This window comes from Delphinapterus leucas, chromosome 4, assembly GCF_059928025.1.
Source record: "Delphinapterus leucas isolate spDelLeu-1000000601 "Yukka" chromosome 4, BTC_Dleu_Yukka2, whole genome shotgun sequence".
Lineage (NCBI taxonomy): Eukaryota > Metazoa > Chordata > Mammalia > Artiodactyla > Monodontidae > Delphinapterus > Delphinapterus leucas.
In genome coordinates this window covers 65539241-65557532 of record NC_143132.1, presented here as the reverse complement: position 1 = coordinate 65557532, position 18292 = coordinate 65539241, and the positions used below count along the sequence as shown (strand labels likewise).

Below are 18292 nucleotides of genomic sequence, written 5' to 3'. Positions count from 1 at the left end.
TCCCTTTCTCCCATGTGTCACCTTTCTCCACGTGCAGCTCTGCTCCTTGATGTCTGCAGCCTGGTTGCTCCCCAATGCTCTCACCCACCAGCCTCACCCTGGAGCAGATCCCAACCAAACGAACCTTTTTTGAGCACCTGCTGTGTGCCTGGTGGATGCTATGCATCTTTGTTAAGCCACCCAAGTAGGTTTTCAGAAGATTATGGTTTAAATAAATAAAAACTTATTATTTCAGGCATAGGCTTAGGCACTTTCACAAACATCATCATGTCTTTTCAGGAAGGCTTCCAGGGCAAACTTGCTAGGAGGGGAGAGAGGGCAATTTAGAAGCTGACCGGGAGCCCCAGGACTTGTGGCTTTAAGGTAACTCTGGATCCAGGCAGATCTCGCTTTGAATCCCAATTCTCCCACTTTTGGGCTGTGTGACCTCAGAGAAGCAACTTACCTTTTTGAAACTTCAGTTTTTTGGCATGAAAAGGAGGAACAGTAGAGCTGTTGTGAGGATGAAATGAGTAGTGCATATAAAATAGGTTGCCTTAACCTAGAATAGAGTAAATGCTCAAGAAGAAGTAACTATTGTTTATTGTTGTTGTTGATATTATTCAAGATAAACTAGGGCTCAGCAACAAGGGTAAACTCAGGAGACGGTTCTAAAAGAAGCACTCAGTGTTGGCCCTAACCCAAATCGTGCCCTAACTCACACTTACTTTGTCCCTCTTTTAAAGATTCTTTTTTCCTTCTTGCTCCAAACCCTGCTCCTTCTGAGAGGCTCTGAATTAGCCCCTTGGCCTCCCAGGCTCTGGGCTTATCTCTGCCTGGGTCCCACTGGGCTCTGGAAGGACACAGCAACATTCACCCAAAGCCTTGGTGACACCAAGATGGCCTTCCACCTCCTTACTTCCAGAGGTAAGCCAGAATTCTCATTCTTGGAAGACTGACTATTCCCACAAGTTTACAAAATGACTTTTTTTTTTTTAACATCTTTATTGGAGTATAATTGCTTTACAATGGTGTATTAGTTTCTGCTTTATAACAAAGTGAATCAGTTATACATATACATATGTTCCCATATCTCTTCCCTCTTGCGTCTCCCTCCCTATCCCACCCCTCTAGGTGGTCACAAAGCACCCAGCTGATCTCCCTGTGCTATGCGGCTGCTTCCCACTAGCTATCTATTACAAAACAACTTCTAAAACTGCCTGGCCAGCCTCCCTTCATTCGTATATTCTTTTTTTTTTTTTTTGGCTGCACCATGCGGCTTGCGGGATCTCAGTTCCCTGACCAGGGACTGAACCTAGGCCATGGCAGTGAAAGTGCCGAATCCTAACCACTAGACCACCAGGGAACTCCCCGTTCGTGTATTCTGAGACAAGATTTTGCCTTTGTTTTCCAAGAGCTGCATTTCTTGGCCTTCCTCTGGGTTTCATGTATCACCCTTCAGGGGTAGTGACCAGGTGACACTGAGTGTCACGGAGGATGGGTAAGCGATCTGGTTGCAGGGCCATCAGTGTTCACCTTTCCTGCTGGACCCTCTTTCTGACAACACAGCTCCTTCTGGTCCCGGTGGCCACAGTAGCTGCTTTTGGGAACAGTCAAGAATTCCCTGGCTCCTTGTCTGGATAGAAACTAAGCACTCAGACATCCTTGGCCTATGACTACACAATCGTCCTTGGTATTTTGGGGGGACTGGTTCCAGGACCGCCACGGATACCAAAATCCATCTGTGCTCAAGATCCTTATGTAAATGGTGTACTGCAGTCGGCCTTCCCTATCCATAGGTCCTGCATTTGTGGATATGGAGGGCTAACTGTATTTAGATTATATTTTTCTGTCTGGCACCTTGGCCTCATGGAAATGCATCCACCAGTTTTCTTTGGGTCCTTGGGTTCCCCTCTCTTGGTTTATCTCTATGGCTTTATTTCCCTACTCAAAGGAGTTCACTCTGGAGGGTTCCCTGGAGTCTTCCTGTTTGATAATATACAAATTCCAGTACACCAGTGTCTGGGAGACTCCAAAGTTTATGCACCTCCATTCAGTCAATACCCAAGTTTTTCTTATCCTTTAGTATTTCCTATTTCTGTTCCATTTTCTAAACATGGTTAAACATACCTTCACCTGCCCCCGCACCAAAAAACACCCCCAATACTATATACATGGTGAATCAATTTTTAAAATGCTCTTAAATATGGAGTATTAAAAAAAGATTTTAAAAATTATTTATCAATAAATATGTTAATCCACTGATTTCCTTTTTTCACACGCATATTTCAATGAATAGCAAGCCCACGTGCCATTTTACGGTGACCATGCTGGTGGGTTATGACCAGAAGGCTCCCCACTCCCTACCCCCCAGTTTTTAGCTTCTAGGGATCCAGCAACAATCTTCTGGTGAAAAGCAGCCACTCGGGCAGTAGTCAAGGTCACAGAGAGCCACTTATATTGACGCTGATGGTTCTTTAATTTCACCCCTGAAATTCATCAAAATTTCACCCCTGAATTTCATCAAAATTCAGCCAGTTTGATGAACTATCTCTGATTAGCTTATTCATGAGATAGCAGTGGTTTTCAACACCGGCTGCATATCAGAATCACCTGGGGAGCTTTTTAGAAATTACCAGTACTCTGAGTTCACCACAGAACTCCTGAGGCAGAGCTGCTGTGGGTGTGGACCATACTCTACGGGTGATTCTGAGGTGCGGCCGAGCTGAGAAGCTGGCCAGGGACATCCTGTGCATTCTGTGAGTTTACCGTTGTTTGATCCAGCACCTGGGGCTTCTTCCTTTTGAAAACCACAAGGGGGTGGAAATCTTCATAAGTCAAGATCAAAGAAAATCATTTAATCTATTTTTACTCGATTGTTTTGTTCTATTTTTTTAAACTTTTTGTTACTCGGGGAACCTTTTTCATTGTGTCACTGATTCTGTAACTGAAGGGCTCCTCTGATGTGCTTCAGCAAATCTGTTATTAGTCAGGGGTTTCCTGCCAGGTACTCCCCCTTAAATTCTCCTTTGAGAATCCTAATTTTTGATTTGTATCTGCTCGACCATACCTATAGCAACCTGCCCTCTTCACCTGGCCATCTTGCCATTTTGTGAAAGACGTTTTTCCCTATATAATGAATATTGTAGATGCCTACCCAGAATCCATTTCCCTTTCCCCTTCTCACAGAGCCCTGTACATCTTGGGTGCATCTCATTCCTCACACAGGGGTGTAATGCCATTCTTCATGCCAGTGATTGGTTCAGGAACCTAGGCCTAAGCCAATCAGCACAGGGCACTCCCGTAGCCATAGGGATTGACCCGTGTGACTCAGTGAAGGCTACTATTGTGGGGCGGAGGGAGGGGGGCAGACAGACTCTTAACTGGGGTTTCCAGGAAAGAAGGGTCCCTTTCCTTAGGAGCAAGCTACCAGAAATGATCTTCTTTCTCCTTCTGGATATAGTGAGAGTCAAAGGTAAAGCCTAGAACTATTGTAGCCACTTTGTGGAGGCAAAGGAAGCCAGTCTGGGGATAAAGCTGACCGACAGGGGAGGGCATAGCTGAGGAAAACGCGGAGAAATGGAGACAGAGCCACTGTACTAAACCACCCCTGAAGCCTTCCCTACATCTGGATGTCCCAATAAACTCCCTCCTTGCAGAAGCCAATTGAGTTGGATTTGTCATTAATTACAGCCTAAACCACTGTACTTGCTATACCCTGTGACATCCCTCATTACTCCAATAGGTCAATGTGACAATTTCTAACATCTGTGCTTTATGATCCTTGGAGTACAATTATCACTGGGCTTGAGGAAGGTCCTTAAAAATATTACCTCATTTTTTCCTATTGGCATTAGTTTTTCCTCCCAAATCTTTATTATTAAGAATTTCAGGGGCTTCCCTGGTGGCGCAGTGGTTGAGAGTCCACCCGCCGATGCAGGGGACACGGGTTCGTGCCCCGGTCCGGGAAGATCCCACATGCCGCGGAGCGGCTGGGCCCGTGAGCCATGGCCGCTGAGCCTGCACGTCCGGAGCCTGTGCACCGCAACGGGAGAGGCCACGGCAGTGAGAGGCCCGCGTACCGCAAAAAAAAAAAAAAAAAAAAAAAAAAAAAAAAATTTCATACATTCAGAAAAGTTGGAGACCTCTAAACCTAGGTTGACATTTTGCCACATGTCTGCTGTATCTATCTCTTTTTATCTATCTATCTACCTACATACATATGTTTTGCTGAATCATTTGAAAGTGAGTTTCAGTATTTTGACACTTCATCCTTAAATACTTCAACTTCAGCATATGTCTCCTAAGAACCATCAGCACACTATGAGAATGTACTATTCTTCAATATCATCTAAAATCCAATCTATTTGTCCCCCAAATTATCTTTTGTAGTCCTTTTTTTTTTCAAACTAGTATTCAATCAAGTTTGCTCATTACATTTGTACATTTACCTTTTACTACTTGCTTTCATAACAATTGCCCTCATTTTTAAGCAATTATGCTTTCAATTTATAACACTAAATGTCTTTGTGGCAAATTTCTATGGCCTCCGCTTTCTGACACAATATTCAGCCGGACTGGTTATATTCCCCATTATATAGTGGTTCCCTCAGTTCCCTCCTGCATCAATTCCTAACCACTACTCACATGTAATTCCCACAGGGCAGCATTCCTATTTAAAAATCATGACCCTGGGGCTTCCCTGGTGGCACAGTGGTTAAGAACCTGCCTGCCAATGCAGGGAACACGGATTCGAGCCCTGGTCCGGGAAAGTCCCACATGCCGTGGAGCAACTAAGCCCATGTGCCACAACCACTGAGCCTGCGCTCTAGAGCCTGTGAGCCACAACTACTGAGCCCTTGTGCCACAGCTACTGAGCCTGCACTCTAGAGCCCGTGAGCCACAACTACTGAGCCCACGCACCACAACTACTGAAGCCCGCGCACCTACAGCCAGTGCTCTGCAACAAGAGAAGCCACCTCAATGAGAAGCCTGCACACCGCAACGAAGAGTAGCCCCCGCTCAACACCACTAGAGAAAGCCCGTGCAAGCAACAAAGACCCAATGCAGCCAAAAATAAATTAAATAATTTAAAAAATAAAAATCATGACCCTCACCCTGGGGGAAAAGGGACAGATCTTCCTTACAGTAGAGTTCAATTAATAAATGTAGAAGGAATGATGGAAATGGAGAATGACCATTTGGTAAACACCACAGTAATAACTGTTGCAGGCAAGGACCACTGATGGATGTTAAAATGCATGGATGAAAGTATGATGAAAAAAGGATATTTGCATAGTCTGAAAATATCTCCCACAAGATACTTATTAATTGCAAAGGAAAAAAATAGTAACTTTACAGGGACAAACCTTGTAGATAGCACTTTAACCAAGTGCTCAAAACTGACATCACCAACAATAAAATATTGACTTCATGTGCCCCCTGATATGACACATTGAGACATAACCTCAATCTAACCATGAGAAAACATCAGACAATCCCAATCTGAGGTATATTCTACAAAATAAATGGCCAAAACTCTTCCAGAGTGTCAAGGTCAGAAAGACTGAGGGACTGTCCTAGGTTGGAGGATTAAAGAGGCATGACATCTAAATGCAATGCGGGTTCCTGGACTGGATCCTGGACCAGAAAAAGGACATCAGAGGGACAACTGGCCAAATATGAATAACATCTGCAAATTATTTAATAGTATTATATTGATATTAATTTTTTGGTTTTGATCATTGTATTACAGTTATCTAACATGTTAACATTTGGGGGAGCTGTGTGAAGGGTCTACAGGTTCTCTGTGTACTATTTTTGCAAATTTCTTGTAAATCTAAAATTATTTTAAAAAACCAAAAAGACTCTTCAGTTAATTTATAAGTTTCTCTTTCAGGGTTAGTGAATTTGACATAATCAAACCAAAGACTTAAGAAACAGAACTGAAAAAAAATATATATATATCTTATAAACATAACTGCTATTGATTCTTACCTGAGAGCCTCTGTCCTCTCACAAATACACTCCCATTTCTACTCAGCTTTGATTTAGAGTCTGATCCAGAACGTCCCAGGTTAAATATTGATTTCCACTTCTTTGATTTACTGGAGAGCTTTCTTCTAAAGGAGCCAAGCCACAGGGGGTTAGTTTGCTAACTAGCTATTTCAGTGGGACTTTTAAACTGAGAAGGAATACCCCAAACATGTTCTTAGTTATGAACAGCTCTGACATATCAGGAAATTTCTCTCTAAAATCCAAGTTGAGCCTGACTGTCACCCTGTCTGGGGATGCCCATGATGACCAAGCTAGGTTTTCATGAGTCAGAGTGAAGGACCACATTCCCCAGAGGAAGAGACAAAGATGTGCTATTACAGGCAGGGGAGGGGGCAAACAGAGACAGGGGTCGGTGGCAGACTCAGAGGTCACAAGCAACCACAGTTCTGGGAATTCTGGTAAGCAGTTCAGTCCTGGGTTATCAAAGATACTTATTTTTTTACAGGAGTAAACACTAAAGGCCAGAGACCTCAGTCCTGTTATGCTCCTTGCACTGCAGCCACACTGCTGGGACACCCACAGGCGAGGAGGGGGCTGGGGTAGACTTTAGTGGACTGGAAAGGGGGTGGATGAGAAAGCAACTTAGAAGAGAGCCTGGCCTGGGAGAGTTGCAGGCTGCTGGGTGTGGTCAGCGGTCACTGCAGAGAAAGGCAGAGGGCAGTCACTGTGTTTCTGGCTTTGTCTCTCATTTCTCTGATGAAGCAGGGAAAGTTGAGTGCTAGACTGGGCCAGAGGGCCTGGTGCCACCAGGGTTCATCACAGAGGCCCTGCCTGGCTCTAGCCGGCCTTGCTATCAGACTTCATAAAGTTCCAGGATGAAACCCTGCAACCTGTGGGCCCCACAGAGGACCTTTGCTCTGCAGGGTTCTCATAGAACATCCAGGTCTCAAGCACAGCATGATTTTACAGTCCATCAGAGACAGATCTGCAGTGCTTAGTGGTTTCTATTGGATCTGGCCTGATGTTTTCAAGCACTAGGCCTTGGGGTGGATTTTACATAATCGCATACCTTGAGGTATGGTATGAAGGCACAGAGAAAGTGAACTTGATTGTCCTTCAGAGGAAGTCTTCCTGACCCCTGAGTGGAAGTCTTATTCTCAGGGATTTAGAGGGGAGGGGCAGTGGGGATCAGTCTTTCGAAACAGAGAGAGAGAGAGAGAGAGAACCATCCATGCACTTCAGGAAGTATAGGGGTTTCTCGCCAGGTGAGTTCCAGATACCCTTCTCAGAGCACACAGTGTGACAGGCGCCCCCTACCCCTGTGCAACGTGGCAGCACTCTTTCTCCCTCCCCAGGGGGAAACAGCCTCACCATCGTAAGGAGGACGCTGATAAGAGGTCTGAGAGGTCTGTTTTCATACCTCCTTTCACTGACCAAACAGCAAGGCAGACACTCTCCAGTGAAAAGATTGCCTTTCGGCTCCTCTACCTACTGTCTGCCTAGGATTTCGGACCCCTGCTTCAGTCACTGCCTCCTTTTTACAGTGGGACATGGGGCTGGGAGAGGGATGTGTGGAGACCAGGGTTACCACAGAATAAGTGAGAAGGAGAAGGGAGGGAAGATATGAATGAGAATGGTGTTTGTTTTTGGAGGGGAGGGAGGGCTCTAACAGGTAAGAGAGGAGGAACAGAAGCCAGGATGCACATCCCCAGGTGCCATGTTCCCAGAGGTCTCAGTCCAGAGCGGTGCTCTCCGTCAGCTTGCCCTCCGCTCATCCCTACGCCTTCCATAGGTCCCGTGGGAGGTGCAGGGTGGGAGGAGGTGGTCAAGTTTTTGTGTTTTGCAACCTTCCTTTTGAAAATGTCAAGCTTATTTTGTCTCAACTAAGGAGTAAAGGGTTTTAGTTCTGATTCCTGACACCTATGAGCCCCACCCACACCATGGTACTAGGGATCTCCGGTGGGAGCTCACGTTCTTGATGACTTTGGGGCAGTGAGTGAAGGCATCAGCCGCTGGTGAATGTCGTGGAGGCAGCTCCCTTCTCTTCTGGAATGCTTCCTTACCCCCCAACCCAGACCACACCCCCAGCCCATGCTGCCATCACAGCCCTGAGACTCTATGGCTTCCTCCTCCGTCCCCCTCCACCTAAACATCTCCCAGAACTTGGAAGAAGGACACTTACTTGTTGTCTGGTAACTCAAGGACAGTGTGGAAGAGGGTGCCCATGGGAGGGACAATCTCAGGCAGGCTATTCTCTCTCCTTTCCTTCCGGGCAGGGTGATTAGTAGCTAAGCTCCGGGCCTGAGCTTCCTCCAGACTCACCAACTTCATGGGCAGGGAGAGGGCTGGCAACGTCAGGCTCTTCATGATCGGCCGGTTTTCTGTAAAGAGGAGAGAAGAGCTCATAGACCTCCTGGGAGGAGGCCTGGGCACTGGCTCCAGCCAGACCCCCATCCACAGCCCCTCCTGACCTCCTGACAGGGGCTTCTCCTGGGAGTGGTGGGGTCTATAGGGCAGAGACTACACGTGGGGATCTGACAGCCCTCCTGGCCGGACCAACCAGGGGGCACACAGGGGCTTCAGAAGGCAGCCTGCATTCCTGTACTTTTCAGACTCTTCATTCATTCCTGCACACGACAAATATATTGAGCACTTACTGTGGGCCAGAGTGACAGTAGTGGGTATTTGCCCCTGGGAACTGCCTAATGATTTGGTCAGGTGGGAATGTGTGTTCAGCCACAGAGGCAGCCTCACTCGTCTAGGGTAGGGCAGGATACTACCCCTCCTCTCCGCAGCTGGAGAACATAGGCTCCAGGGGAATTGAAGGTTGGAGCCTCGACTTTCCTGAAATTACCTAGCCTTGTATCTCTGCAGTAGAAAGACATTTTATGGCTATGCTATTCCCTAAGAGATAAGTGGCTTTTTATTCACTACGCAATCATCTTCAAGTGTATGCAAGCCAATTCTTGTACGTTTTTTTAAAGAATGGAAGTGATGATGACAGATCAATGGTGTCCACGATTATCTCTTTTCTCCAAGTCAATTTTTTTTTTTTTCAAACTGGGGCAATCTTGTACCCCCTGTCTCCAGCCAGGGACATCTGGCAATGTCTGGAGACATTTTTAGTTGTCACAGGTGTGTGGGGGAATGCTACTGGCGCCTAACAGGTAGAGCCTAGGGATGCTGCTAAACATCCTACAATACACAGGACAGCCCCTCGACAAGAATTATCCAGCGCTAAATGTCAACAGGGCCAAGGCTGAGAAACTCTGATCTAAGTAAAAACGAAGAGGTCTAAGTTTGCCTCTACTTAGTATTTTGGCAACCTTGCCAGTTTTCTGTAACTTTGGAAGGGGTAAAGAGACTCAAGGGTAATTTGGACCAATTGACACTAAGAAATCACTTTTGGTATAGGACTCAGCTAATTTTCAGAAAGCACCTCAATAGCACTATTTCTCTTTGCAGAGCATGACCCTCTCTGAGTGAAATAAAACCACTGACAAAAGGCCTTGCAGACAATGTGACTGTATATGACTCTGGGGCGTTTCCAAGGAGGAGATAGTGGCCGTCATTCAGCAGGACTACAATTAGATAAATCTGTGATCCTAAAGATTTTTCAGTGAAGTTTCCAACTTTAACCCAGTTTTCCCACTGAATCCAAAGGAGATTAAAAATATTTAAATTTAATTGACTCAATACTTGTTCATAGATCCTAGATTATTTATGACTTTTTAAAACTTATTTATTTACTTAAAACATTAAATCATTCTGGGAGCAACTGGAACAACAAGAAAAACAAAGTGCAGGATCAGGAAACATAGCACCCACCTCTTGCCATGGTTCCAGGCTCCAGTATACTAAGGCCTACTCATCGTTTCTGCTTAGATGTTCGATAGGCATCTCCAGCTTTACATCTCATAACAGAGCTTGTGGTTTTTGCTCCTTATCTCGAAACTGGTACCTCCTCCCATCCTCTCCAAATCGGTAAATAGCACCATGGATCACCCAGTTGTGTAAGCCAAACCTGGAGTAGGTATTTTTCATTGATTCCTGTCTTTGATGTACCCCTTCTCCCCCACATCCAGCCTATAAGCAAGTCCTGAAACTCCACCTCCAAAATATATCCTGAATCCAGCCACTTTCCTCCTTTCCACTGCTAACATGCACAGACAGTCCCCAACTTCAACAGTGGTTCAACTTACAATTTTTCGGCTTTAGGATGGTGTGAAAGCAATATGCATTCAGTAGAAACCGTACTTTGAATTTTGATCTTTTATCAGGCTACTGATTCTGTACAATACTCTCTTGTGATGCTGGGCAGCGGCAGGGAGCCTCAGCTCCCAGTCAATCACGCAATCACAAGGGTAAACAAGCAGTAAACTTATAACCATTCTGTTTTTCACTTTCAGTACAGTATTCAATAAATGACATGAGCTCGTCAACACTTTATTATAAAATAGGCTTTGTGTTAGATGATTTGGCCAACTGTAGGCAGGCGCAAGTGTTCTGAGCATATTTAAGGTAGGCTAGGCTAAGCTATGATGTTCAGTAGGGTAGGTGTATTCAATGCATTTTCGACTTAACGGTATCTTCAACTTATTGAAGATATGTTTATTGGGACGTAGGTTGAGGAAGATGTAGTCCAGTCCACCATGATTTCCCTCCTGACTTCTGCCATAGCTCCTTAACTGGTCTCCCTGCTTCTAGCCTTTCAGTCTCTGCTCCACATAGCGACCCAGATGCTCAGATCCCGCACGCCCTGTTCAAACACCTCCAGTGCTTTCCCCAGCACAGGGGACAAACCAAACTCTTAGCATGACCGACCAGGACCCTCCATCTGCTTTCCCTCTCTCCTCTTTGCCCACTGACACAGTGGTCTATAAAAATATACAGTAAAATTTTTTCAATGTATACCCCCACTGTATACACATATATATAGCTGTAAGTTATACATATATACCACTGTATTTGTTTTATGTGTAATAGAAAACATACAACATCATAGAAATTACAAAGTATACAATAAAACCAATGGAAAAGAATTCTAATAGTTTCTTCCAATACCCATACTTTGGTCTTTGGCGTCCCCTGGGTGGGGCACCCCACTTTGGAGACTGCATTTCTGTAGCTACACTGGCTGACTTTCTGCCACGCAATGAGCTCCTTTCCACCTCAGAGCTTTTACACTCCCTGTTCTCTGTGTTTGGAACGTTCATCCCCCATATCCTCACATGACTGGTTTCTCTTGTCATTCAAGTCTCAGTTCAAAGATCACTTCCTCAGAGGCCATGTCCACTCTGTACCAAAATTATACCCCCAAGTCATTGACCATCGCATTATCCTGCTGTACTTTCTTCCTGGCATTTATCGTCTTTGAAGTGGTAATGTATTTATCTGTAAACTTATTTATTGTTTGTCTTTGTGGCCAGACTATAGCTCTATGCAGGGCAGCGGCTAGGCCGTTTTGGATACTGTCCCCAGTGTCTGGCACATTGGAGGTGCCCAATGCTACATATTTATGTTTTAATAAACCTTGGCATATCACAATCTCTCTGGCCTCACTGCTCTCATCTATCAATTAAAGGTGTTGGATTCTATGACTTTTAAAATCTTTCCAATTTGAAGTAGAACCCTATTTCTAAATCTCAAATTCCAGAGCGTATGACTTATTCCATTTTGTGTAAATATTAAGTATGGTACCGAAGTCAATAAGAATTCATAACAAGAACATTTAAATGAAATGCACTGAATAATAATTATTGGAGGCAATCAAGAGTTAAAGCCTCAAGAGGAAATTGGATTTCAATATGCAGGACAAAAGCTGATTAAGGCAATGGTCATAAAAAGAACAGGCATTTCCAGGTTGGAATTAGGAACATCCTTAACACTAACAGTAATGAATGGAATCTGCTGTCAAGAAGAACATCTCCCAAGAGTCATTAATTCTCCGCAATGGTTTATTTATCTGTTTAACTATTTTTTCCTCTCAGAGTCAGCACAAGGTAAGGAAAGAGCACAGGCTGGAAGACTTAGGTTCAGTGTTCAGTCCTACCAGATACTAAGCTTTTCTGGTTCTCTGGTTCTTCATGTATAAAAGAGGGTTGATAACTTTATGATGGTTGTTGTGATAAGACCATGAGATGATACATGTGGAGCACCTGCCATGGTTCCCGGCACAGAATAAGTCCCCAATAAATAATTGGTTGACTCAAAAGGATGAATGAATGAAAGCATATTATTTCTCCTTTACTTTCAAAAAGGATTTATATAGCTTACAATAAAAAATACATCCATAATGTGCGAGTTAAAATAAAGATAAAAGAAACGTCAGCCATTCCTAAGTATATAGCCAAGAGAATTGAAAACATATGTTCACACGAAAAACTTGTACATGACCTCACAGCAGCATCATAATAACCAAAAAGTACAAAACAACCCATATGTCCATCAACTGATGAATGTATAAATAAATCGTGGTATAGCCATACAACAGAATATCATTCGGCCATAAAAAACAGAAATACCGATACATGAGAACATATGCTAAGTGAAAGAAATCAGTCACAGAAGACCACATATTGTGTGATTCCACTTATATGAAATATGCAGAAGAGGCAAAATCCACAGAAACAGAAAGTAGATTAATGGTTGCCAGAGTCTGGTGGGAAGACAAAATGTGGAGTGACTACTTAATGGGTGTGGGGTTTCTTTTTGGAGTGATGAAAATGTTCTGGAATTAGATACTGGTGATGCTTGCACAATTCTGTGAATACACTAAAAACCACTGAATTGTACACTTTAAAATGATTAAAGTGGTGAATTTTATGGTATGTGAATTTTAAAAGAAAGATCATAAACCACATGGAGGACAGGATGGGGGTGGGAACAATTACACCAGAAATCAAAATTTGATATTAATTGCAATTGATTACTTTGATGGTTATGCTTGATTTTCCCAAGTATATTAGCCAAAGTAGAAAAGAATGCTTTGATCAGCTAATACAAATATTTTGCAGATACAGCTCTCATACACCACTGGTTCTCCAAGTGTGGGCCCTGACCACCAGCAGCAGCTCCATCACCTGGAAACTTGTTAGAAACACAGATTTTCGGCAGCACTCCAGACATGCTGAATCAGAAATTCTGGGGATGAGATCCAGTAATCTGTGTTTCAATAAGCCCTCCCAGTTATGTGACGTATGCTAATGTTGGAAAATCACCCTCACACAAATGGTAGTTAACAGGCTTATTGATCAGCTGGATTTTTGATTTTTACAAATTAGGCTCATATGAGTTCAATCAGCGTAAACCAATACCAGTGCATTGCTAGGGTTACTTATGTTATTATGAGACTACAGGACTGAAACATCATATCTTGCATCTCATCACATCCAGCGTGAAATAGCTATATTTTTCTTGTATATAGTGGGTTTCAATGCTAGCTAGTCTCTGCATACATGCGCCCACACACTCATTGCTGTATGCCTAGTGCCCTATGCAGGGCAGAACAAAGTAAGCACTCAAGAAATGCTTGAGAAAAAGACAGATATTACACGATACCACTTATATGTGGAATCTAAAAAATAGTACAAATGAACTTATTCACAAAACAGAAACAGACTCACAGACATAGAAAACAAACATGGTTACCAAAGGGGAAGGAGAGGAGGGATAAATTGGGAGTATGGGATTAACAGATACCCACTACCATATGTAAAATAAACAACAAGGATTTACTGTATGGCACAGGGAACTATATTCAATATCTTGTAATAAACTATAATGGTTTATATATATATATATACACACACATACATAACATACACACACTTCGCTGTACACCTGAAACTAACACAATATTGTAAATCAATTATAGTTCAATTATTTAAAAAAAATGCTTGCAAAGAGAAGGCATTCTGAATATATATGTGAGTATGAATAGGATGCCTCTTAATTTATTCACTTAGGACTTCTGAAATATCATACTGAAAGTAAAGATGAAATCTAATAGTCGGCAGAATATTGCCAGTGTCTCTAGCTAATAACTGGAAGAGTTTAAGAACTCACTAAAAGCAACAGAAGGTATTCCAGTTCACCACACCACATTCATGGGATAGGCCATGTATGCAACTGATCAGAAACATGCTAGAGCCACACGCATACATACCACACTTTTGTTGCACAGGCACACATGTATGTATGCACGATCCCCAAACACGCAGTGTAGTCAGCACACACACACAGTTGACACTGAGAGCTAGATCTCAGCCCACTCTAACTTATTCTTGGGCCCCATGCCTAAGGCAAAGAACGGTGATTGGTAGGGTGTATGCCAGAAGGAGCCATTACCATCGTTCTCCAGAGACCCGGGTGCACCATTGTTAAAGATTTGATCCACATGATTCAGTATGAATTCAATCACCACCTGCTGGACCCGAACTGCAAGGAAGGCTGCATCTCCATTGCAACCAGTGGCTTCAATTTCTTTGGACCTGAACCGTGGAAGAAACACATTCAGTGAATGAGTCTGCCCTACCCCATGAAGCATAAGGGGGAGCCAGTGGGCCTTTTGTACAAGCCACCAGTTCCTAAATGTATAGTTTGTTAATTTGTATTACTTTAACTATTTAAGATCAATTAAAGGGACTCTCCAAACAAACTGAACAAATTCGAAACAGTTACCAGGTATTATACCTTGCAAAACTGTAAACACTATATTAGTGAATATATAGGAATTAATTTTTTTCTTTATAGGATCTTCTTCCACCTCCACACAATTGTTCTAAGGGCAGGTCATCATTTATGAAGTCATATGAAGCAGTTGATTCAGGTTATAGACAGCTAGGACCCCACCAAAACCAACAAAAGCAAAGGAAGCCCCCAAGACCCAGAAAGGCCTTTTCAGGAAATTATAACATACAGACCCATAACATTGGCCACATCCTGGTAATAGCCAGAAGATACCTCTGGGTTCCAGAGTTTCCATGGTTAGCAGTTTCCAGGTTAGCTATTAAAAATCACATTTGGGGGCTTCCCTGGTGGCGCAGTGGTTGAGAGGCCGCCTGCCGATGCAGGGGACGCGGGTTCGTGCCCCGGTCTGGGAAGATCCCACATGCCGTGGAGCGGCTGGGCCCGTGAGCCATGGCCGCTGAGCTTGTGCGTCCGGAGCCTGTGCTCCACAACGGGAGAGGCCACAACAGTGAGAGGCCCGCGTACAGCAAAAAATAAAAAAATAAAATAAATAAAATAAAATCACATTTGGGCATCCCTGGTGGCACAGTGGTTAAGAATCCGCCTGCCAACGCAGGGGACATGGGTTCGAGCCCTGGTCCAGGAAGATCCCACATGCCGCAGAGCAACTAAGCCCGTGCACCACAACTACTGAGCCTGCGCTCTAGAGTCCGCGAGCCACAACTACTGAGCCCACGTGCCACAGCTACTGAAATCCGTGCAGCTAGAGCCCGTGCTCTGCAACAAGAGAAAACACCGCAGTGAGAAGCCCGTGCACCGCAACGAAGAGTAGCCCCTGCTCGCTGCAACTAGAGAAAGCCCGCGCAGCAACGAAGACCCAGTGCAGCCAAAAATAAAATAAATTTATTTTTTAAAAAATTAAAAAATCACCTTTAATTCCCACGTGTGACAACCACTTAGCCAAAAGTTTGTCTACAAGGGGCTTCGGTTTTTGAAGAGTCCAGTCTTTGTTTGAATTGGGGGCTGCTTTGAGCTCACTGGGGTAGTGAGGTGAGGGGTGGTGGTTACCTGAGGAGGTTTGGAGCCCACACCAGGGCCAGGTTCCTGGCATGCATGTTTGTCTTACTGCTGAAGGAGGCGATGTGGGCCAGGTGTCGAATCAGGTATTCCAAGGTCCTGTAACGGTTCATTTTTTAAAAAGCAAAGTAAGAAAATTTGGAGCCTGTGTGAAGCCTGAATCTGGAGATAATTTCTAAAGTTTAAGAGACTCTAAAATATTTCTATCTCATGAATTTTGGAGGACTATCAGGAAGATATCAAGATAGATGGAAGCAATTTTCTTAGCCTCAGGAATACTGGCTGTGGGTGGGGAAGAGGTGGGTTTGACAGAAGTCAGCTGAGGCCCTTGGAGCACCAGCCAGAGACAGAATAGGGGACTCACATCACTTGGAGCCTGTGCCTCCTTTCACACAGGGCAGCACTGCCTCATACTGTCTTGAAACTGGGCCCCATCTCAGCTTTTATTGTAATTCTCACAACTACAGGTACCTGGTACTTGTTAGGGAGCTCATTTGATGGATGAATAACATCTGTTATTGCTGGGAAGCCCTTATACCACATCAAAACCTGCCCCCCTGGTAAAAGCTAGGCAGGCTTAGGGAGCAATGGGAAAGGTGGTAGGATTAGGGGCTAAATTGTGAGAATGAAATGAAAGGATGAAATGATGGAAGGGATGGTACTGATGAGCGTACAGACAGAACAGTCAGCCAAACGCTCAAGAGCTCAAACCCTGTTTAAGAACCATCTTGGTGGGGCTTCCCTAGTGACGCAGTGGTTGAGAGTCCGCCTGCCAATGCAGGGGACACGGGTTCGTGCCCAGGTCCAGGAAGATCCCACATGCCGCAGAGCGGCTAGGCCCATGAGCCATGGCCGCTGAGCCTGCGCATCAAGAGCCTGTGCTCCGCAACGTGAGAGGCCACACAGTGAGAGGCCCGCGTACCGCGAAAAATAAAGAACCATCTTGGTTTCCATAGATTTGGTTGTGCTATGAACCTCGGTAAGAACCTAGACTATCTCTGTGAGGCTGGCTTCTGTGATCAGAATGATTCTTGTGGGACTCTGAGGGGTGCTCTGAAAGTAACTTAGACATGGGCTGTCCCTTCCCACCAGTGTCTCTGGTCAGGCACCAACTCACTCTGATAAAAGTGACCTGTTCTCTCCCCTCAACCTGCCCTGGGAAAGCCACTGTCCACTGAATTTGTTCCCTTTTATGATGCTAGCCTGCATCTATGGTATTACATCACATTGAGAGGCTGTGAATTGCTTTTACCAAGGATTCTTACCTGTAATGGGATGGGGGGAGCTCCTGGATAACATTCTGGATTCGGGCCAGTTGGCCTTCTTCCGGGCAATGGGACACCGCCTCCTGCAGAGAGGAAATGAAGCAGTCCAGTGAGTGCTCGAGAAGGGGGACACCCACCTGTGTCTGCGGGTTTTATTTAGGTTTCTGGTACTCCAGCCTCCCAGCCATGCCTAGAGATTGTCCTTCCAGGGGGCATGCTTTTCTAGAAAAAACAAACCACCTAAAATCTCTGAGGGTTCATGATGGGAGGTGTCTAACAATGTGGGCACACAGGGTCTCTGTGCATCCTCAGATGTTTGGTAGGTATCTGGTAAAAAAGGTGTAGAATCTTGGGTGTGTCCCGTGTGGCAGAGAGAGTCACAGAGACTCACACTGGGAGAGAGAAACAGAGACAGGGAGACAGAGTGAGATGGAGATGAGAGGTTGGCTCCCTGTTTACTCAGCCAGCTATCTTTTTGGGTGCAAACAGCCACTCCCCACCTAGCCTGAGACTATCCCTTGACCCGGCTGCCTGTCATTGATGCCAGGAAGCAGGAACGACGTGAAGCCGTGCCTTCTCAGCAGGATAAGAGCTTTGCCCCTGAGACCTGGTGGCCTTGTCCGGACTTGCTCTCTGGTTGTTTCCGGTGTGGGTATTTGGTTCCCCCCTCAGCCCAGGCCCTCAAGGAGAGGCTGGGGCTTCAGTAAAGGCAGTGTGGTCACAGTCCTGCCCGGGGCTCCTGCACAACACAGGTGTCCCTGGGCACAGTCCCCTGTGTCCCGTCCTGAGACTCTGTCCTGCCTGTGCTCAGGCTCAAGGGCCCCTCCCAGTGCAGTGGCTGAGTGCTCAAGACTGACAGCATGGGAGCCATACCTAAGTTCAAGGTCAATGGTAATTACATCTTCTTTTTTTTTTTTTTTACCGAGGTATAGTTTACATATATTAAAAATGTACAAATCTTCTGCTACAGCTCCCTGAGTCCTTTCATATGCATAATAACTATGTAATCCCACTCAGGTCAAGAGATACTTGAAAAGGGGCTCCTAAGCTCACTTCAATCCTTGTGACCCTGAAGTCACAGGCATATGTGACTTACACAGTTTTGTATTTCCTCACAGTGCTGGAAACTTGCTTTCCATTTATATATAATGAAAAGTATAATCAGAAAATATATTCTCTAATTTGAAGATCCTAACTGTGGTGTGGTTTTCTTATGCTGTTCGGTCATTCACTGTCATTTCTTGCTTGAATGTAAAGGCTGAAGTTCAAACCCTCAGTAATGA

The 18292-nt window shown here is 44.7% G+C and overlaps 1 protein-coding gene across 1 annotated transcript in view; it reads right to left on the bottom strand.

Moving 5' to 3' along the window:
• The window catches only part of ARHGAP31 (Rho GTPase activating protein 31), a 117459-nt gene that overhangs the window by 25340 nt on the left and 73827 nt on the right, over positions 1 to 18292 (bottom strand). Inside the window, exons 4-8 of the mRNA XM_022559385.3 lie at positions 17010 to 17092; positions 15736 to 15843; positions 14326 to 14468; positions 8159 to 8357; positions 5977 to 6101 (exon numbers count right to left, since the gene is read on the bottom strand). Of these exons, the coding sequence (XP_022415093.2) occupies positions 5977 to 6101; positions 8159 to 8357; positions 14326 to 14468; positions 15736 to 15843; positions 17010 to 17092 (658 nt within the window). The remainder of the gene's footprint in view (positions 1 to 5976; positions 6102 to 8158; positions 8358 to 14325; positions 14469 to 15735; positions 15844 to 17009; positions 17093 to 18292) is intronic.